We start from the raw sequence: 22,940 nt of genomic DNA, 5'->3' as shown, positions 1-22,940 counted from the left end.
GTCCCATTTATCCCCTGCCACTATAGTAACCTCCAAGAGCCTTTCGCTCTTATCATTTCTATCAGCCATCTTCAAATGTCGCTGACATAATTCACTCAAATGCACATTTGACCATTTAGCTTCCCTATTGAAAGCTCTTCTCTGACTCCTCATTGCCAGTATATATTTGTGTGCCCCAAATTGATCATCTTCTACATGTCAGATACTGCCCCATATATAGTTACAGTTGTGAACAAAGAAGATCCACTTCTTGTCCCTGTGGAACTTCATTCAAGAAAGAAATATTGGAAAAGAGCACACAAAGTGCCCATAATTTCATCAATGCTTCTACCATTCCAATGTGAATAATTTTGATTATTATTTAAAGCCTACACTCAGGTATTACTTTTTCCAGTAATCTGAATCAAACCCTTTAACCTTCTCCTAATCCCACTGGATGAGATGTCCCTCATGCCCAATAGTATGCTGGTGCATGTTTAGCAACTGGTTCTGGAGTAGAGAATCTTGATTCATGGCATCTGTTCATTCCCATAGTTTAAATACTCCCCCACCCCAGTGTGAATTCAGTTGGCTTGTAGATTTCCTGAAAACTTAACAATTGACTTTAATGAGCCAGCACTAACTGTTCCAGCATACCTCGGCCTCCATTGTTCCTCCATAAAATGTAAGGCATATTTAACTCATGTATTTGTCTTAAAAAAAGCAAAACAAATGTTTGTTGAGGATTTACTGTTCTACAGTCTGTGATGTAGCACTAAGCAATCAACAGTTCATCTGTTGACCAGATAAATACACAGTCACTAGCACTGAATGTTCACAATCTAGTTGAGGAAGACCATATTACAAACAAATTCAGGGTGTATACAAGTACAAGGAACAATCAGTCTACAAATATGAGTACCAGAATTTTTTTAATGAATGAATACTTGTATGAATAAATACATGAATGTTTGAGTATGCCTTAGACATAGAAGAGATCAACCTAGAAATAATTGTCTTCTATTATAGAACAAAATGAAGATAAGATAAAGGTAATAAGATTTTCTGTGATTGAAGGAATTCTCTATTATGTCAGGAAAGGAAAAGAAGTTGTTGCCAAGAGTAAATAAGAATTGCTCAAAAGAGAGGAGAGGAAAAAATCCTAGTGATTTAACAACAGGGAAACCTTGAATTGCTACCTTTATTATTAAATAGAAAGTAAAATATCACTTCATAATAAGTCATTCCGTGCTTCCCACAGATGAAAATAAGCACTTCATCGTATATATTTCTCAAGTCTTGACTGGAATGGGATCTGCTACTATTCTTCTTTGTCTTTTGGGTTATTGAGCAATTCACAACAAAATTGTATGGCTCCTAATTCTGGTATGTATTTTACTTCCATAGCTCAATTATGTGTTGTTTATTTTGAGAGTTCAAGTTACAGATATGAGCAATTGTGATTTATGTTGCTATAGCATTCCAGTAGAGCATGACCTTGGAGGCAATCCAAATGACATTCCATACCCAAGAAACTTCCAGGTAGATTTTTTTTTTTTCCAGCATGGATGGGGTACCTCCATAGTTCACTCTTAAATATTTAATTTTCAATATACAGTCAACACTAGCCCATTTCCTGGATGAACTGCACTTAACCAAACTTAGGAATCTAAAGACTAAAATCGTAATAAAGTGTATGAAAGTCAGTGATCAAAATAAAGAAGGAGTAGGAGGGGGCAGAGGAGTATCAGGAAGAGGGGAAGGAGGTACGGTACAGGGAGGTACAGGCAGAGGAGGAGAAGAAAGAGGAAAAGGAAAACATGTCCTCTAGTCCTTTTATTTTCCCCCTGTCAGTGTGCCATATGGAAAGCTAACTTATGAAATACAACTTTTAATCTTTTCTTTGAATCAAATTTGAATTTACAGCCACTCTCCTGTCAGGCAGATAAAGAATTCAGTGCAGCCCTTTTGTCCATTTCCAGGAAGAATGCAGAGTTATCTTGCTTTTGTGTACCACTGAAGTCTGCTTAGTCACTTTGGACACTGGTTACTCGTCTACATTGGTTACCACAAAAACAAAAGTCACATGGTGCCTTCAGGTGTACTCTGTCTGTTGTTGGAATGACCTTGGATGGTAGCAACAGGGGGCTAGTCATCCAGCTTATTCCAATGCAGGTATACCAGTGAAATCCTTTTGTGAAGGATTAGCAAATAGTTATTAGTTTATTAGTTCCTTCCCAGAGTGTCCCTTCTGTGTGATAGTCAGACCTCCTCAATGACACAGCAATTAAAGGAGTCACACCTGACCTAAGGATCAGTTACTACCTATATATAGTAATTGCAACTTAACAGTTATTAGACTTTTACCCTGGTCATGGGCATTTTAGTTGAGACTGGAAGCCACAATCTCATTTCCCCATAGGATCTTGCCAGGAGGATGCCAAAAAGTAGTGTGCCTATTGCACTGGGAAACACAATTTCCAGGATATTTCAGAATATTTTTAATCTAAAAAGAGACTCCATTCTCTTTTTATTCTCCTCCAAAGTCCACCCTTCTTCTCAAATCTTGTCTTTGTCTCTTTCTAGGACATTTAACCTAATTTTCTCATTGGTCTTGAGATTTGGGATAGGGAAACCAGGACAGAAATGACTTGAAAGAAAAATCTTGATTTCTTTTTCTTCTTCCACAAATTTCCAGTTAAGCAAAAGAAGCATATAACCTGCTACTAGTATGGTGTTGGGGATTAGGGATGATAAAAGGAGGAGGAAATTAAAGCAAGAAAAACATGAACATCTCATAAGTTATGCCTCAAGTGATCTAGGTATTAAGGGCATCCAAATGAGGAAGACTCATTGATACCCTCATGAAGATGCATGTGAAAATAAGATCTGAGATGTTAAGTCCTGAAGCAAAGATGCTACCATCCCTTCCAGAAACTCCATGGAAGGCTATTGCTACTTTTTATCATTATGACCCTTGCTAATTCTTCTCTGAACATACCAATAGTTTTTTGATAAACACATTCCCTTGAATCATTTTATTGTGCACAATAAATTGATAAATAAATTGTATAGGCCTAAAGGCTATTCCATGACTTAAAGGTGATTTTATTTAATATCTACTCTAATCTAAGACACTTAGTAATTTCTTAATTAGTACATATACTTTTTACTGCCTCTATCAATGTTTTTAATGATTATCAAGTGAGATAGTATATGTAGAATTGTAAATCTAAACTTCTCAATACATGTCAAGAAATATTTTTATCTCTAAAATTTTGTCTCAGAAAATAAAAAATATTCATGCCAAATAGAAAATCTTAATTGGCTAGTTTAAAATAGCAAATGTTTAAACTATGTGAAATTAATAATATGAAGAGTAAATCATTACTACTTATATTCTACCTTTTAAATATATAGACTGCTGAGTTATAAATCATTATGAACCCTAGATGATATGTATTAATACATTCAACACTGGTGAAAAGACTGAAGTAGCTATAGATTTTAAGGAAGAAAATAGTATAATACATGTGAAAATCACTTTTTTGAAGTCTCAGTTTTTCAAAGAACTAGTTCGAGTACACATGCAGAATTGTTCATTATTGAAGCTACTCTTGGTATACTTTGTACTTTGTACATGGTAGAATAGTTTGAAAATTAGATCACAAGTTTAGCAGAAGGATCTGATAAGTGGAGGACCAGATATTTGAATTCCCCTCTGAAAAAATTTTATTTCTGAATTAAAGGATATCATCAACAACTCCATTAGACTAAGCAGCCTGTTTGGGTTCTCATGGAATATGATCACTTCTTTCTAGAGTGTTCTTATCCAGACATTGATTTTTTTGTTGTTGTTGTTGTTATTGTTGACTTCTTATTTCAATAATTTTTCTAATATTTATGAAGACAGTAAGACTCAGGGATACCTAGGTATATTTTAGTCTGTATATTTCATATAATGTGTATTTTCTCAGTATTATAGCATCTAAAATACAAATTGGAAGCATAATTGCCATCTCTGTTTTTCTTGTATTTTAGTATGCAGTACTGTTGACATTGGCCTTTGGTGTTCAAGTTGTACTTTCAGCACTCATCTTCACAAAGAAAGAGGAGGTATAGAAAATGAACCATTGTTAATACTCTTTTATTTGAAAGGTAAAGAAAATTGGGTACCTTCTATTAGTGAGATCTTTGAGCCTGTATTAAAAGTCAAAGAAAGAAAACTTCTTTGGGGACAAAGTATTCAATAGAAGCACTCAAATTCTGTACAGGAAGGAGTAGGGGTCGAATTGTAAGGGTGGGTGAGAGGAACTTGTCTTTAACTTTGCCTAAGTAGTTGTAAATGACAAAGAATATAGGTGCATATGAGGTGGTACTGAGTTTTAGGAATCCAGATCCATATCTTCTCTTCCCCATCCTCCTCCAACCAACCTTGGCTACCATTACTGACCCAATTATAGTAATATATATATATATATATATATAATATATGTGTATATATATAAAATATATGTGTATATATGAATATGTACATTTAGACTTGTACTAATTTGAAATGAATTGATTTTATTTAAACAGATGAATTGAAAATTCATCCATCTTAGAGATAAGATCCTAAGTGACATAATGGAGTTAATTATGATGAGATTTTTATTTATCAAATTAAGTTTAAAACACATATAATAAATTATCTGAAAAGAAAAGAAAAATTATTACATAAGGAAAATTATTATTCCCTAGAATTAATTTTAATAATGTAAGAAATTTTAGTGTTCCAGTCCAGCCCAGATCTGTTCTTGAAGCATGCTAGATTATCCTGTAATCTATATCCTATAATGAAAAAACAGCATGACCTTGAAGTTATATGAATCTGTGTATAATTACAGATCAACAACCTGCTTAACAATCCTGAGCTCATGTCCTTATCAGAAAAACATGGCTAATACCTACCTATCTTGTAATTATTAACTGGCAAATTCCTAACATAAAGCAGATACTTAAGAAATTTCTTTCTTTGCCTCCCTTAATCTTGAAATAGTCCCTGATTAATTCCTGTGGTTTCTAGGATCTCTCCAGGGTAACTACCACAGCCCAACAAAACTCTTCCTGTTTCTATTAACACTATTGTCTATCACCTTGGCATCTCATCACCCAGAGCCTACTGTTAATGACCTGGCATTTAGAGCTTAAATTTCTTGTTTCTCATCTAAAAAGTAATGTATATGTATATAATGTATGTATGTGTGTGCCTGTGTGCATGTGTTTATGGAGTAGGGTATGTGTGAGCCAAATGAGTGTTTAGAAAGCTATGTTTATGGCAGAACACCAGATTCCACCCAGCACAACAAACTTTGGAACCTGGTGATAGAAACTGAACATAACATAAAAGGATTCTGATCACATAAAGTGATCAGACTCATAAAGTTTATCAGACTCATACTTACTTCAATATTATTCACATACTCCTCTCTACATATAATAAAAATAATAACTACCAATTTCAGACTCATACTTACTTCAATATTATTCACATACTCCTCTCTACATATAATAAAAATAATAACTACCAATTACTAACATGCTAAAAACTGTTATAAGTACCTATAGGCATTATATTAAACTTCTCACAACATGTGTTGTCACACCTACTTTATAGAATAGGAAATGGAGGTGTTGAAATGAGAAATAGTCAAGGTATTTCATGGCCAAATAACAGAACCTGCACTGGAGCACTTATTTAACCAACCCCAGAGCTACCAATTTTGTTTATATCAATTTGACTTTTGTGTTGAAACAGGATTAAGTTCTTATGAACTTCTAAATTTTTATGCCATTTATAGTACTAACTCAGCATTAAAGATGTAGTCGAACTTTATCAGATGCTTATTAAATTGAGTATGTATAAGGAATTTATTTACATAATAGTCACATCAGTAAAATATATGAAATTCTCATGTGCTAACTAGTCATTTACATGTACTATTTGTCTCCCAAATAATGTTTTAGTGGCTAAATTAAGCAATATGTCCCTTTTCCCCTGCATAGCAACATAAAATGGAAATTAAAATTTATTCTAAATAAAAACTTAACATGGGGAATAAAATAAACCTAAAATCCCCTTTACATTATTATAATCTTCTCTGTCTTGAAACATAGATATGTAAGTAACTAAAGAAAGGTTTAACTTGTATGCAATTTAAAATTATTGTAATATTCCAGTTATTTAGTTTTCATTTTTCAAAAACAGCCTAATACAATAAAAAAATCATTAGGCTAGTACTGAAATTAATAATATTTAAAAGTCTCAACTCCTTGTAAAAAAGTTTCCTACCTTTTGATGTTATTGAAGGCCAAATTAGGAGTTGATTATGAAAATCATATATTTTTTTAAATGTTTATGTATGTAATAATCTAGATTTTTTTAAAGAACAATTTTTCCCCATTCAGATATGATCATTTTTTGTATTGGTATTATAGTGGATAAAAAGTAAATATCTTTTTCTCACCCATTGCGAGTTCATGGCTGAGACCCCTGTAATAAAGACAGTCTAACAAGAGAAAAACAACAAATTTACTGAACCAAAGTTTATGTGACACAAGAACCTTCTGAAATAAAGAGCCAAAAAACTGGGGAAACTGTGTTTTTGTGGACAGTCATGCTGAAGTGTGATTGGGGGACAAAAGGGTATGATCTAATGGTAATAAACTGTGGGAAACTTAATAAGGCCTCTTTGTTCAGATTCTTCTTAGACTCTGGGTACAGACCAGCACCCCCTTGGAATGAGAGTCTTATGACCTTCTTTCAGGAGAGCTAGGTCAGAAAATTCCTTTATGACCTACTTGAAGAGAGAAGTAGGAGAAGGTCAGAGAGTGACCTTTCTGCTTTTGCAGTTCTCTCAATTTCCTTTACTTTAAAATTTTCAATATGCCAGTGTACCATATTTTGGAGTATTATGTTCTGAGCCCTTAAAGTATTGTAATGGAATATTTTTAAATATAAAAATCATAATTCTTATGAAAACATATAGTAGGCACATGCCAGTGATTTTATTTAACATTTTCATTAATAAGGGAAACATTAGAATACAAAAACCAATTCAAAGGAGAATCCAAAGAGAAGATTTTGCAAGACAAGAACTCTACCAACTGAGCTATCTCCCCAGCCCAGCGAGAAGATATTTTTATTGACCACCACTTAACAGATACAAAACTGGCTTGGAGAGGGGAAAAAAAATTAATTGTATTCTCACCCTCCAAAAATCATTTTTGTTTATCTGACCAAGAATAATTTCCATAACTATAGTTTTCTACAAGTTAGAGAGTTGTGCAAGTTAAATTATAAGCCATAAGTGGACAGTCATGTTAAATTAAAGTTAAATTAAAGAACCCTAAAGTTTTCTTGGAAAAGCCTAGTTTCTATTGAAGACATTCAGTGACCCTTTTAGGTCATTTCTAAGTTTTCCACAATTATTCCTGAAAAGAAATGTGTAAGAAAAAATGTGGAACTCCTTGACATTCTGGAGATTAGTACATTCATTCTTCTCTAAAATTTAATATATTTTCCCCATAGATTATGAAGTGAGAGATCAAATGCTTTGATGCTAAAAGGAGTTTTATGGAAGAAAAATAATCACTAAAAAAAAGGTCCTCTTACTTCTCACATTGAACACTATTTTGATGGGAACCATTCAGAAATGTTTCTATGAAATTTTCATTTTTTAATGCGATTTTCAACAGGTTCAACAACTATTGCATGATAAAATGAATTTAGTAATTTCTGAGTATGGATCTAAAGATAAGCCTGAAGACATACCCAAGTGGACTTTTCTGAATGCCTTACAGAAAACAGTAAGATGAAATATGTATACAACATGAAGATTGGGTATCAAAGGTGATCACTGAAGTTGGGAGAGAGAATAGGTTGAGGGTAGAGGAAGAGGAGGTTGTTGAATTTCATCCAAGCAAGAGAGTGAAGTGGCATTGTCCTCATAATCTTCAGTTTATTCTCCTTTTGTAACTCTTTTGTTCTTTTTTGTTGTTGTTGTTACTGGGGGTGGTACCAGGGATTGAACTCAGGGGCACTTGACCACTGAGCCACATCCCCAGCCCCATTTTGTATTTTATTTAGAGGCAGGGTCTCACTGAGTTGCTTAGTGCTCATTTTTTACTGAGGCAGGATTTGAACTCACAATCCTCCTGCCTCAGACTTCGGAACTGCTGGGATTACAGGCATGCGCCCCTGCACCAGGCCTCTTTTGTTCTTTATTGGTACTTAAAGTGCATTTAAACCTGTTTCACTTGGAAAAGTATATACATAGAATATATGGAAAATAGTCGCTTGGGGATATAATGAGCAACTATTAGCTAATGTTAGGATTATTATTTCACAGTAGTAATTTTTCTGGGCAAATAAAATGGAAGGGTAAGGGGACTGGTATTGTTAACCAAATGATTTACAGGAATAGATCAGTGCCTGGAACATAATAAATACTCAATAATCAAAATTGCAGACAGGTATGGTGGTGAACACCTATAATCCCAGGGGCCCAGGAGACTGAGGCAGGAGGATCACAGGTTCAAAGCCAGCCTCAGCAATTTAGCAAGATGCTAGCCAAATTGTATTAAAATCAAAAATCAAAAAGGAATAAGAATATAGCTCAGTGGTTAAACACCACTGGATTCAATCCTTGGTACCAAATAAATAAATAAATAAGTAAGAAAATAACAAACATTTACATAGTGCCAGATCTCTTTGTAAGGACTTTACATATATTAATTCATTTAATCCTCCCAACCCAATGAAGTATGAAATATTATCCTGATTTTGTACACAAAGGATATAAAAAATCAGGAACTACCAGAATTACACAGCTAAGATGTGGCAGAATCAAGATTCAAACATTCTTGCACTGGATTTTGAATTCTTTACTGCTACACTATTTGCCTCACTTAAAAAGAGGTATTTCTTTTAGTACATTTAATAACAGAAGTGCTTTAACTCAATTGAAATTAATTACAAATGTTTTTTACTCATTTTTCTCTGATGTATAATAAGATCTGTACCTATGCTGATTTTTCAGGTTGCAATAAAACTTATGATAAGTAGGGAACCTATTCTGTGTTAAGATATCACTATTAGTAATGAGATTTCAGCTTGTATTTCCTAGCCACAGATATAATTGAAATAGTATGTATAGGTTTAGTTGATTTTTTTTAGTAACCTAATTTTGAAGCATTATTTCAGTCATGCAACTTTTCCTAACTTGTGCAAAGATTAGGAAACATATTTAGAAAACAATGAAATACTTCAGCTTTTTTGTTATTTCCTATGTGACAAAAATTTAAGCTGATTCTTTCAGATCCTTCCAACTCTACCAGATAGGATTCCAGAACTGACACTGGAAATGAGACATTTCTTAGAAATGTGAGCATTTCTATGACTATTTTTATTATCCTATTTTTGATTCTTTGTGACAATTTTTCACACAGCCTAAAATTGAAAGTCAATATCTCACGTTAATCCTAAAAAAGTAAAAATACCCTGACTCTCCTGACTCTCCTTTTAAACAGTCTGAACAAGTGTGACAGCATATTCTAGATTAATACGGAGAGAAGTTCCACAATTAGGAGCAATATGTGGCTCAAGTAATTTCCTGCAGTATACTACATTCTGAAATATGGCTTGTGTGGCTCAAGTAATCTCCTGCAGTACACTACATTCTGAAATATGGTTTGTATATGTATTTATCCAGTATGTCTTCAATCTTGAACTCTTATAATATTAAATGGACATATGTTATCTACCAAATGCCTGTGTATATGAATCTTTAGCTCTGGCTGATAAAAATAGTAGCAAAAACAAATTAAATAAACAAAAATACACTTATAAAAAAGAAAAAGAAAATTATTATATTGCAATGGGGAAAGAGATTACCTTCATAAAACACTTCAATATGCATGAAAATCATATAATTAACTGCATTTTGAATATTTTCTGCTAAAATTTATTGAACCTTTTTCCTAGTTACAGTGTTGTGGCCAACACAATTACACAGATTGGATAAAGAATAAGAATAAAGAAGTTTCAGACCAGGTTCCTTGTTCTTGCACAAATTCTACATTAAGAAAATGGTTTTGTGATGAGCCACTGAATGCAACTTACCTGGAGGTAAAAATAAGTCAAAGTTTCTCCAAGGGTGCAAAGTGTGTTTGTCATTTTTTTTTTTTTTTTTGCAAGTTCATTTAGAATTCTGAGCAAATTTTTATATAAATACCATGGTGGCTACATTCTTAAATCACATTATGAAACTGAACATATAATTAAGAGAATTGTAGTATTTTTTTCATGCATGTAATAAATACATAAGCTGTAAGTGATTTAAGCACTCCTTGAACTTGAGATACCATCAGTCTTTTTCCTCAACAAGGCTTCAAAAGCCTTGCAGAAAGAGAAGGTACTTTTGTGAATACCCTGGTGGATAGGATTGGTAAGGGATTCACAATACCAAAAATAAAAACATATCACAGTTGGCAAAAACTCAAGGGAGATTCTTTGATTACAAACGTGGTATTCAGGACAATGTTGCAGAAACAAAGTAAAAACTCATCTGGAGCAACTGGTATTAATGCATGGACTATTGATAAACTAGGGATTCTCTTCCCAAGAACTACTAATATTTTGTATTGTTTATCCATTGAGTTTATACTTCTAACTTGAATGTGTATCTTTTCAATTACATAATTGATTCATAAATAAATCAAGCATTACATTTTTTAAAAAATATTCTATATTTGAGAAATAATTATTTTCAGTGGTGGTATATACCCTGATGAATTACAATAGTCTGTAGAAGGTCAAATCCCTTTCCAACACTTAATAAATTTTTGATTTTGATTGCATATCCATATATTAGCAACTTTAAAAGTCAGCAGGTGAGGTGTCCTACTAACAAACAAAGAAACTCCCTGGACCTTGGTAAATTATTAATCTCTGTATACCTTTTCTTCTGCTTAACAGAATTATTAAAACCATTTCCATCTCAAAATTAATCTAGTTTCTTTTACTTAGGGTTGTGGAGGTAAAATCAACACATGGTATGATGATAATGTTTTAACCTTCATTGGAATTAATTTTGGACTTTTGATTTCAGAGGTGAGCTTTTGTTTATGTTTGCAGATAAAAAAATAAATATAAACTATGCATAATAGACTGTAGAACATCCAAGTGGATAAATAGGACAAAAGTTAATAAAATAGGAGCCAGAACCTTGAGACTCTTCATACCCAGCAGGATCCGACTGGAAGCAATACCTTAATCAGCTAGGTAGATAGAACTTGTTTAATAAGTGATTATCCTGGATGAAGTTATTTCATTATTTGGAGATAGTTATCTGTCCATTTATTTTCTATCTTGCTTCCTTTATAAAATATGTATATATTTAAATTACATATATATTTTATATTATATATCAATGCTACATTATAATATTTTTATGTTTATGTATTTATATATTATTTATAAATATTTAATATTTATATTTATAGTTATATAAATATAAATATATATAAACATATATTTTATACAGGAAACAAGATAGAAAATAAATGGACAGATGGATATTTCCAAATTATGAAATAACTTCATCTAGGATGATCACTTATTAAACATATAAAATATCCATGTGGCTTTAAGAGCACCTGTTTTCGCAGTAAAGAGAACCTTGGGAGTTTTGCAAGTGGGCAAACTTCTTGAATACATACTTGAAATTAATAAGATCCACTGTTAATGTATTTATTTATTTATTTATTTATTCAATAAATTTGGAGGAAGTGGACACCTACTATATGTTGTACTATACCAGATGTTGGAGATGCAATAAGAAGAAAAATAAACATATTCCATGGCCTGCAGGGTGCCAGCTACAGAATTGGACTTCAGAAACACCATACTCTAGCCTCAGTGAGAATTGATAAGAGCAACTGCGAGCTATGAATTCAGAAAAATCATGAGAGTGGATAGATTATTATAGTGAGGACCTTAACATTGGAGCAAGTCTGTAATGCATAGTTTGCCATAGTATAATACTGATCCTGAATCTGATTTTATATTGATCCACAGAACTATTCACCTAACATCATATCTCCTCAACTAGTAGCAGTTTTAATCACAGAATAGTAATAAACCAAGAGTACCATTTAAAGAATGACTATTAATCTTTTAAAATGTTTATTCTCTATTGTGTTCAGTCTGGCATGTTCAGGAGAAGATGGTATCTGTTGTTGTATTTTATCTTCTATCTTTTGGGGATGGGGTACAGGAGATTGAACTCAGGGGTACTTGAACACTAAGTCATATCCCCAGCTCTATTAGGTATTTTATTTAGAGACAGGGTCTCACCAAGTTGCTTAGTACTTTGCTTTTGCTGAGGCTGGATTTGAACTAATGATCCTCCTGCCTCAGCCTCGTGAGCCACTGGGGTTACAGGCATGTGCCACCACACCTGGCTGTATTTTATCTTCTATTCTTTTTATACTATTTTGCATGATGCCATACTGAAATGAGTTTTGTCAGATGAATGACATAGAAAGATGGTGAACAAAAACTAGATCAAGGCATCTAGTCCAATGACAGCACATATGATTAAATCTAATAGGTATTCCTTTAGCTGCTCTCTGTGTGAATTCAGTGAGAACTGGGATACTCTAGAAGACTCATTCTACAGAATTTTTATACACAGCTGTATGTGCCTTACTCTGAAATTTTCTCATCATGTTCAAGCCCTTTTCTCTTTACAATTATGCAGTTTGGTATATAATTACCAAATATATAGTGTCAACTTTATAAATTACTTTTAAAGATTAAAATTTGATCTCATTGTTTCGTTTTCTCCCAGGTTTTGCAAGTTTCATTTATTGTTGCTTTCCTCAGACACAAGAATAGAATTTATGCAGAAATGTGACCTTTGGATTTTAATTTGCCTAGAAGAAATCAGTTAATTTTCAAAATAATTGCATTATATTCTTTTATTCTCCTGTTGTTTGGATAAGTATCCCCCAAAGGATTATAGACCTATGTTAAAGACTTTGTTCATATTTGGTGGTACCACAGGAGACAGAACCTTTATGAGGTGAAGCTACTGAGAGTTTTTCTGATCACTGAAGGTGTATGCCGTAGTAGATGTTGGAATCCCAGCCTCTTCCTATGAATTTCTTTCTTGTCTCAAGACACAAAATGAAGTTTACTCCACCATGTGCTCCCCACCATGATGTGCAGCCTCACCACAGGCCCAAAGTAATGGGGCTAATTGATTATGGACTGAAATATCTGAAACTAAGAGTCAATGAAACTTTTCTTACATTATCTCAGGTATTTGTTATGATAACAAAAAGCTATATTATACATAATCAATATAAATATGGAGTTATTGAACATTTGTAATAAAAATTATTGAAATTTAAAAGAAATTTTCCACAGAATATTTTTCAAATTAGCACTTTATCTTGATTTATGTGGTGAAGTTTCACTATATATTTTGATTTTTTTTTTTTTAATGTAGAGAATGTACCTGTATTATGTTTGGAAAATAATAAGTAAGCATTTGTATCATGTACCTTTTATTTGCAAATCTTAAGAAAATAACACTGATTTATACAAGAATATAAAGAAAGATTGAAAATCTTCATGACACCCCTATTCTGAATTAATCGTTTACTTTCCTTTTCTAAATAATGCTTTTAAGTAGATTATAAACTTAGAGATGTGGTGGTAATAATATAATTTTAAATAATTGAATTTTTAAATTAAAATTAAACTTATTTTAACTAATACATAGAAGCACAAAAATTATACATACTAGTGGAAAGCTTCTACACAGCAACAGAAATAATGAATTTTTAATTGTAGCAAAAACAATATGTTCTAAATGTTCACTGAAATCCCATATATTTCATTGACTCCTCCTTTTCTTCTCTTTCTCCTTAAATTTTTTTTCAATGCATATGTATGTACACAGTTCTCTGAAGTATAAAATTAACTGGTCTGTCCTATTTTCCTAACAATGATATTGTGAGAAGAAAAATATAAGTCCCTTGAAAAATTAAAAGTTCTACACAGATAATGACGTACTACCATTGTTGTCTCTAATGGTAAAAGGCTGTCCTGTCCTTGAAAATATAGATTGACTGATGGTTCAACTCCTATAGAAGGCTCATTTTCATTTGCTAATTCAATTACATCTCCTTTCATCCATCTATTCAAAACATTGCAGATTTTTAGACGCTTTTGGAGTTCTAGAGGCAAACACAAAAGAAATGGAATAATCATTTGCTCTACAACAATCTTGTTCAGATTTAGACATGTCAAATTACATAATCTATTCTTTGCGGAATATTTCTTGGGATTTCAAACTCATTTCAAATTCCTATTTTCTTTTAAATATGCCACAAGAAAAAGAAAAAAAAAACTTTACACCACCTGTTATGTTTCATTGTATAGGCTCTATTATTTTTCTTCTTTGTGTTTGGTGTCCCTATTAGATTAAAGGAAACAATGACATAATTCCAATAAATCTATCAATGATTTTCAAATAATAGTGGATTTTAAAACTCCTAGAAGAACAGATAATAAAACCTGGGAGACCAGAAGCTATTCCTTGACAAATTTAATTATTGAAATACTGAATTTTAGGGGCTGGGGATATAGCTCAGTTGGTAGAGTGCTTGCCTCACAAGTACAAGGCCCTGGGTTCAATCCCCAGCACCGCAAAAAAAAAAAAAAAAAAAAAAAAAAAGGAAATACTGAATTTTAGAGTTTATTTTTGGATCCATACTCTTTGAGTTATAAATCTTTTCTCCTAAATCTGACTGATGAGAGTAATTGGGCTTCTTTGCCCTCTGAACTCAAATGCATTGAAGTGAAGCTAAAAAACTAACTTGTCATCTTCCCCCACATCCTGCCACTCTGCTCCTAAGTGACCCTTAAAAACAACTCTTCTTGTTTTGTGTCCACATCCTCATAATTCACACCCACCTCTTGTGTTCACCTCTTCTTTAATTTAATCACATTCATGATTCATTAATAACATCTTTACAATCACCCTTACCTTTCCTTTAATCTCAGCAGCCAAATATGCTGGCTCCTGTGTGGGAGAAGTGTGCTGGAGAAAATATTACAACTCTGCAAAACACTGTAAAATCATGATCACCAACATATATCAGCACTCAGTACTTTCCTGGCAATTTTAGTGGTTTCTGGTCAGGTCCCTCTCTCATAGGAAATAGGATTGTGTATAAGGTTTTATAGAGTGGAGAGGTAAATTTTATGGGAACTATAAAAATGATCATAAATATTGAATATGTAAGTGCACATTCCCTGTTTATAGACTTAGCAAAGTTCATCTTAATCCTTAATTCAGTTTTGGGAACCAGAAGAAAAAAAAAAAAAAAACAGTGTGGCTTTTTGGCTATAAATGTGGAGGGCTCACAACCCCTCAGGTTTGATAACTTGCTAAAATGACATAGATCCAAGGAAAGCACTATTCTTATTATTATACTCATACAAATACTAAAGATTTACGAAAAGGATGAAAAATCAGAAGGATCAGTCAAATGAAGAGACACACCAGAGTGAGGTATGGAAGGGGACATACAGCTTCTGTGTGAAATCAAGGCCTGCCACCTCCTCTCATGTTAATGTGTCCTCCAAACAAGATGCTCCTCTTAAATTTATTGTCCAGATCTTATATTACAGCTTCTCCATGTAACCCACATAGTGGACTCAGTCACCATCCTCCCCCACTCCATCCTCCCCCACTCCCTGAGGTTGGGATTTGGGCTTATATGATGTAGCCACAAGCTGCAATTCTTTAATCACATGGTTGGTGCTTTGGGGGAATGGCCTACCGACATCCTAAACCATCTTCTAACACAACCTAACTGGGGGCATTTCATTAACTCAAAAGGCATTTAATTAGCAAATACCCTCAAAACCTGCTGTGAAGAATAAGGAAATCTGGTCACTCCGAATTTAGAGTTCTCCTTCTGGGATCAAGAGACAAAGGCCAGTCAAATCATTTTTGATGCAACAGTTAAGCCATTTGTATTACTAATAGACTTAACAAAAAAGAGTGGAATATACAGGTGTATGAATATTACCTAGAGAGCACACAATATTCACTACTATGTATTGGTCAGGAGTTCATATAAGTCACTCCTCAGTTTTATTTCCTCCCCAGGCAGTTACTGAAATTTATTACCTCAGTTTTCTCACTTGGAAAGGATGAAAATATGATATCTACCTCATTGTTAATTATTTGTTCTGTCCTAGTTCTCTGTCAGTTACTATGCTCTAAATTCACATACTTTGTCTTGCTCATTTTCATTGCCTTTCTAGAACCATAGAAATCCAAGGATTTCCATGGATTCCTAACCCAAGGTCAAAACCATTATTTTTGTTTTAGTTACTTCTGTTGCCTTCATATGACAAAAAGGCAAGTGTATTTGGTAACTAACTAATGGGCATTTTATTAGAGATCAATCCGACAAAACCCTTAAAATAAGGCACTGAATTAACCTAATCCAAATCAAATGTAATATAAGGGGTGAAGTGTGAATTCCTGAAACGAGAAAGGGTAGTTATTGAAAGTTAGGTAATTGATGGAATCAGTGGAGGAAACATGCAAATTCCCATTTCAGCCACTGTCTTACAAATGTCATTTTTCTTTTGTCAGCAGGAGTATGATACTTCAAATTCATTCTCCCTCCCTCTCTCCCTCCCTCCCTCCCTTCCTTCCTTCTTTCCTTTTGTTCAACCCCAGGCCTGGAAAGGCCTCAGAACACCCTTTTTTGATTCCAAAGAAAGAATTCAGAGGGCTCAACAGAGAGTTTGGACATTTTATTTCTCACACACCCCTTGGTGAGAGCAGGCTGGGATAAAATGGAGGACTGCACCTTGCCTCCAAGCAGGGGAAAAAATACAGAATAGAGTGACTGCCACCTGTGCATATGGGTTTCTTCAGCTGTTATGAGTGCATGACTTTACTTCACAACTAGGGTCCTTCCACTTTGACCCCCACCTAAAGATCGGAGGTAAGGGAAGTGGGCCATTTCCTTCCTCCTTGACTCATTCTTGGTTCACCTTCAGAAACATCTTGCCTTCCATGCACTGACTGATGTTTACGCCAGCACTTACTTACTTAATTACTCCCCTCTTACTGTTTTTTCTATCTCTCCCTTCCTTCCTTCTTTTTTTATTTCTTCCATTATTTTTTCCTTCTAGACACTGGGCTAATTTTACTCCTTTCTTTCCTTCCCCTCTCATTCTTATCTTCTCTTCCCTTTAGTCATAACTTGCTTCAATTGCATTTTAAAGTATTATCATTAAACAGAGTACAGAATTAACTATCCAACAGATATTTATTGAACAAATCTGGTTCTTCTTGTCCTAGAGTAGTTCCTTCTTACCCTGGAGTAGTCCTCCCTACCTTAAAAAGTACCTTTTGGGAGAATTCTTCAGTTAAAAGTAGCCCTACTGTAAAGAACACAGATGAAACTTGTAGAAAAAAAAATCTTTCAGCATAGACCCATTTAAAAAAATTGAACCTCCAATATGCAGGAAGAAGAATATTCTTGACCTTGAATGTTCCATGTCTCACCATGCAGTTTGCTACATCATCTCAAAGATGAATGGGTCTATCTTTCATAGCCTGAAATGAGAATTCTAAACTCTCTTTTAGTGTATGATGTTTACAAAAGCATTTGATTTTAATATGCAGTTGTTTTGTCAGTGTAAACAGTTTCTGACCTATATCCTTTCCTCTCTATAGCTTCCTCAGCTGGGAAGGAAATGCTACCATGGCAACATGTCAGCTGTTGCCACCTCCTCAGGGCTAGGATTGTGTATTCAAAACCAATTAAAATTTTCAAAGCAACTTTTCAGTGAAGTTCAGTGGCAGTACACATCCTGTTGCCTCATAGAATGATATGTAGAAACTACTGAATTTCTTTTAAATTATGTGTATCCTCACATGGAAAGCTAATCATATTCTGAATGTCACAAAAGTTCTATATCTAATTTGGAGAACTTCTGCAAGAAGGGGAATTCTCTGTGAAATAGTTTTGAGAATTATGTCCAAATGGAATGATATTTGGTTTGGCATTCTTTAAATTTACAATTTTTGGTTAACAAAACTTCTGTTTTTTTTTTCTCTTATGATTTTGGCTTTATTGCCATCATTAACCTTAAGAATTGTGTTCCTTCCTTGATTATTTTTTTCTGCAGAGAAATACAGTTTTATAAGTTTTATAAATTCACATGGTTAAAGCACACTCAAACATCGGTTTAGATATGTTGGTTTGCTTACTCATGAGCTAAATGATTCCTCTTTTCCTACATACCATATACTTTAATTTCTACCCTCCATATCTTTTTCTTCTTAGTATTATCAATTTTAAAAAAAAATTACATCATTGTTTCTTGTTGTCTCTTGGGTCAAATCTTCAATTTAACCTTCCAACTCAGTAATTCCTTCTTGAGGAGCATACAATCTATTATTTTTCAAACTGTTTCCTATTTTGAGTACTAGCTCTGCCCATCTCTTGCCCAGATTTCCTTACAACAATGTGTTTTTCTTTTCACTTTAAAAGTTGCTATCAGTGACCTACAGCATAGATTGTCCAAGGTACCAGATTAGGAGGCACCATAGATTTGAAGGTAGAGTAACAGAAATTGGAATAAATAACTCTTGTTTATTGCATTCAACTCCTGTGCTCCACTTTGATCTCATTAATTCTCAAGACAGATACAGTCTAGGACCTAGCTCTTAGACCTTTGCCGTACCCATTCCTAGAGTATCTGAGGTCCCATAGAATATCATGACACCAAAGACAAAAATAACAAGAAACAAAAAGGTACAATTACTTCAATGAAAAGGAAAAATTGAGCAACACATACCATCTGAGGAGACATTATAAAAACAGACAAATCAAGAATTTTAAATAACCCTAACAAATATACTTAAAGAGACAAAAAAAGATAGGAACAATGTAAAACTACCACAAAAAGTCACCCCCCCCAATTCCAAGTGAAAATATATTTATTATGGTTGAAAAATGTATACATAAAGTGTTCCGAGTAGACACATTTGATGGAATAAAAAGTGGGATACATACTGCTGAAGAATGAAATAATAAATTGGGAAATTCAGATTGAGGAACTATCCTAGGAAGGAGCAAGAAAAGGTACTATAAAATAGAAAAGCCAAAAAATATGGAAGATAAAGAAAGAAACAATGGCATTAGAAAATAAAGAGCCCCAGAGAAACAAACAAAAAGACATTAAAGAAAGTAAAATATTTCAATTCGAAAGCATATATTGGGTACCAAACCGAGATATAACAATTAAAAGCCTTGCGATAAAGTTTTATAATTTGCAGAAGATGTGATTATCAAGTGAAAAAGTAAACTAGAATCATTGACAACACTTTGAGAAATAAGTTTATTAAAGCAGTTTCTACATTCAGAATATTTTGCATAGCACAACAGCAAATAGCATATACAAAATGCAAATATTATTTGCTAGTCTGCTAAGAGTAAACTAGAAAATCTAATAAAACTGAGTACCGTTTATAATAGTAACAGTAGGTTGAAAGCATATTTTAGTTTAAATAACTCAATGCAAAAAAAAAGTCAACATACAGAACGTAGAATTGTTTCTGAAAGGGACATAGAACTTGATATAAAAAATAAGGATTCCATGCTCTTGGTTGGTATCCTATCAATTATATCAGTTATCCATTACTAAAGTACCATTTAATATAATCCTGTTAATAATTATTGGTGAATATATTTTTCTCTGCTCATCTTTTTCATCTGTGCTTTATTTGTTTCTGTTTCTCTTGGGATGTTGTCTTCATCAAAGGAAACCCAGCAAGACGTCACTCACAGCACATTCTTTGTACATTCTCTTCAGTACTGCAAAGACATTGAGAATTATTTTCAACTTCCTTTACTTCAGGACTATATTAACATTTTGCTGCTCCTGCCTGGGGCCTTTCCCTTATTTAAGCTTTATTCTTCATTTACAATGAAATTTCATTATCATCAAAAGGTATATGAAAGAATAGATTGCAAGATAGATTTCTGATTATCATCATTTTTTGCTTTGTACATCAACCCAGAGTTTTCAAAATATGTAAAAGAGGTAAAGACTATCAGCAACTTCAGAACCTGTGAATTAAAACAGATTGAAATTTGCCACTCCAAAGTGGAGACTAGTGTTTGTGCCTCTGACTTCCTTCCTGTACTTCTGCCTAAGTCTCACCTTGCCTTGTGTCCATCCAGCTAAAACAAAATTTCCTGACCTTCCTTGTAGCTAAATGGCAACATAACAGCTTCCTGATTAAGGATTATGAATGGAAGTGATGTTCTTAACTATGGGTCATGCACAGAAATGGAAGTTCTTGTCCTTCTTATCTCCCTTCCATTTCTCAAGTCTGAAATGTAGATAGGGCTATGAACTAAAGAAGCCAGAATTAAAGACAGGCTGTTAGGATAGATAGCTGATTGGGTTGAATCAAGAAAATGGAGGTCAGTTTGGATCTGGGAAGTTGGAGACCCCTGGAAGATTGGAATGTCAAAGTCTCCAGAGCCCTTTGATTACCAAGATTACCTGCCTATACCACTCCTCCCAAAAGGTTGCAGACAGGGAGTTGTTAATTAATGCCTTCTGGGCTGCTACCTGCCTGGATCACTTCATTTCGCCCTTCCCCCGTCCATCTGTTTCCCAACTTTTGGCCATTCCACCAGCATCTCCTGGGCCTAGACACATAGGCAGGAAGGAGAAAGATGGGGGTGGGGGTGGGTAGGAGAACAAAGGAAACTTTGGTCTATAAAAGGGGCAGGGCACTCTTACTTTTAGGGATACCAGAATAACAGCCCTGGCCCCCTTTTCCCTCCAGGGAGAAGTCTGTTTTACTATCTTTAAAATAAACTTGCTGTATATTTTTGCCTCAGTGTGTTCTCTAATGTTCAAACTTTGACATTTGAGGAAGGAGAACTTGTCACTGATGACCAGTGGTATCATTATCTTTATTCTGTGGATGTGGGCCATATTTTCTGAGTGATAGAGCTATAAAATGGAAAATATCTGAGTTTCTAACATTCTGACATTGTAGAGATGATGTGTTTCCGGTCCAGGAGCAGTGACCTGAATTACCAATTAAAAGAGAAAGTATGTCTTTTATACTACTATACTTTTCAGTCTCTTGTAACACAACCTAAGTTTTAGTTTATCACCCATAATTAGCCCCCAAATTTATTTTGCTAAGGTTTGTTTAGAAGAAATAAAATGAAGAAGCTTCACATGCACTGTCCATTTCACACTGAAAACAATGAATAATATAATTGAGCATTGAAATAAAATTAGTTTTATACATTTTCTGTATATATGTGTTTCTGTTCATATGTGTATGTAAGTTTATAGTTCCTAGAACTATTACTTTCAAAATTTAATCTCAAGCAGCCCAGCCCACTCCGGCGGGAAGCGCCTATCTAGGCTAGCTTCCCAGGGCAGACCGCCCAGTGAGAGCCTCTCGACGCAGAGCCAGCCACAAGTTCCCAAGCCAGTGGAGATATTCGACACGCAAGCAGCTTCTGGGACCAGGACTGGGCAGCCAGAGACCTCTCCAGGCAGTGTTGTCCCCCTCCAGCTGCAGGCTTTTTCCACGGGGCGATCCAAGATGGCAGACTAGAGGATGACTGCATCTCCAGTTGCCCCAGAACCCAGGATTCAAGAAGGGGAGGCATTGAGAGTCTCGGACTAAAATAGAACCACGGGGTGAGTCTCCCCCACCCAGCGAAGCTCAGCTGGGCGGCAGGCCCGGATTCGAGTGGCTTAGTAGAGTGGGACAGGGCAGATAGCGTCTCCCCCAGGCACCTCGGTGCAGTCTGGCAGTGGGCTCCTCCCACAGGGACAGATCCTCCAGCCTCTCGGAACAGGCCCCCCAGTGAGAGCCCTTCTGCACAGAAGAAGCGCAGCCAGATCTGGCCTGCCCCAGCCAGTTCTAGCCCATCCTGGCCAGCTCCAGCCCTCCCGCAGGTTGCTTCAGTGACCAGCACAGGGCGCCAGGGACTTCCCCAAGCAGCCCAGCCCCCCTCCAGCGGGAAGCGCCTCTCTAGGCTAGCTTCTCGGGTCAAATCACCCAGTGAGAGCCTGTCTACACAGAGCCAGCCACAAGTCCCCAAGCCAGTGGAGACCTCCAACCTACAACCAGCCTCTGGAACCAGGACTGTGCAACAAGAGACCTCTCCAGGTCTCTCTCCCTGGAACCGGTAGCGGGCTAGGGGCAGCGTTCTTCGGAAGCACTGCATTATCAAATTAATCCAAGACTTCTGGCTACTGAAGGCTGGTAGATGATACACTGGAAATCTACAGGGTCACTATAAGCCAATAGAGGAAATCTACAATATCACAGAGTCCCATTGACATCTGACCAATATGAGAAAACAAGGGAAGAAAATGTCCGAAACAAACCTAGATACTATATCAATAAAACCCAATGACAGCACAGCAGAGGAAATGTCCGAAAGGGAGTTCAGAATGTAAATAATTAAAACAATCAGGGAAGCAAACGAGGAGATGAAAGAACAAATGCAGGCATTAAATGAATGCACTAATCAACAGTTAAAAGAGCAAATAACAGAAGCAAAAGAGCATTTCAATAAAGAGTTAGAGATACTGAAAAAAAACCAAACGGAAATCCTTGAAATGAAGGAAACAATAAACCAAGTTAAAAACACCTTAGAAAGCATAAACAATAGGATAGATCACCTGGAAGACAGAACTTCAGATATTGAAGACAAAATATTTAATCTTGAAAACAAGGTTGACCAAACAGAGAAGATGGTAAGAAATCATGAACAGAATCTACAAGAATTATGGGATATCATGAAGAGGCCAAATT

General features: G+C 34.8%; 1 protein-coding gene across 1 annotated transcript in view; it reads left to right on the top strand.

Moving 5' to 3' along the window:
• TSPAN19 (tetraspanin 19) overlaps nt 1–22,940 on the top strand; it is an 88,857-nt gene that overhangs the window by 14,981 nt on the left and 50,936 nt on the right. Inside the window, 6 exon segments of the mRNA XM_079143276.1 lie at nt 1,241–1,326; nt 1,330–1,365; nt 4,021–4,095; nt 7,720–7,830; nt 10,007–10,150; nt 11,051–11,134. Coding sequence (XP_078999402.1) covers nt 1,241–1,326; nt 1,330–1,365; nt 4,021–4,095; nt 7,720–7,830; nt 10,007–10,150; nt 11,051–11,134 — 536 coding nt within the window.

This window comes from Sciurus vulgaris, assembly GCF_902686455.1.
Source record: "Sciurus vulgaris genome assembly, chromosome: 5".
Taxonomy (NCBI): Eukaryota; Metazoa; Chordata; class Mammalia; order Rodentia; family Sciuridae; genus Sciurus; species Sciurus vulgaris.
This window is presented reverse-complemented; position numbering and strand designations above follow the sequence as displayed.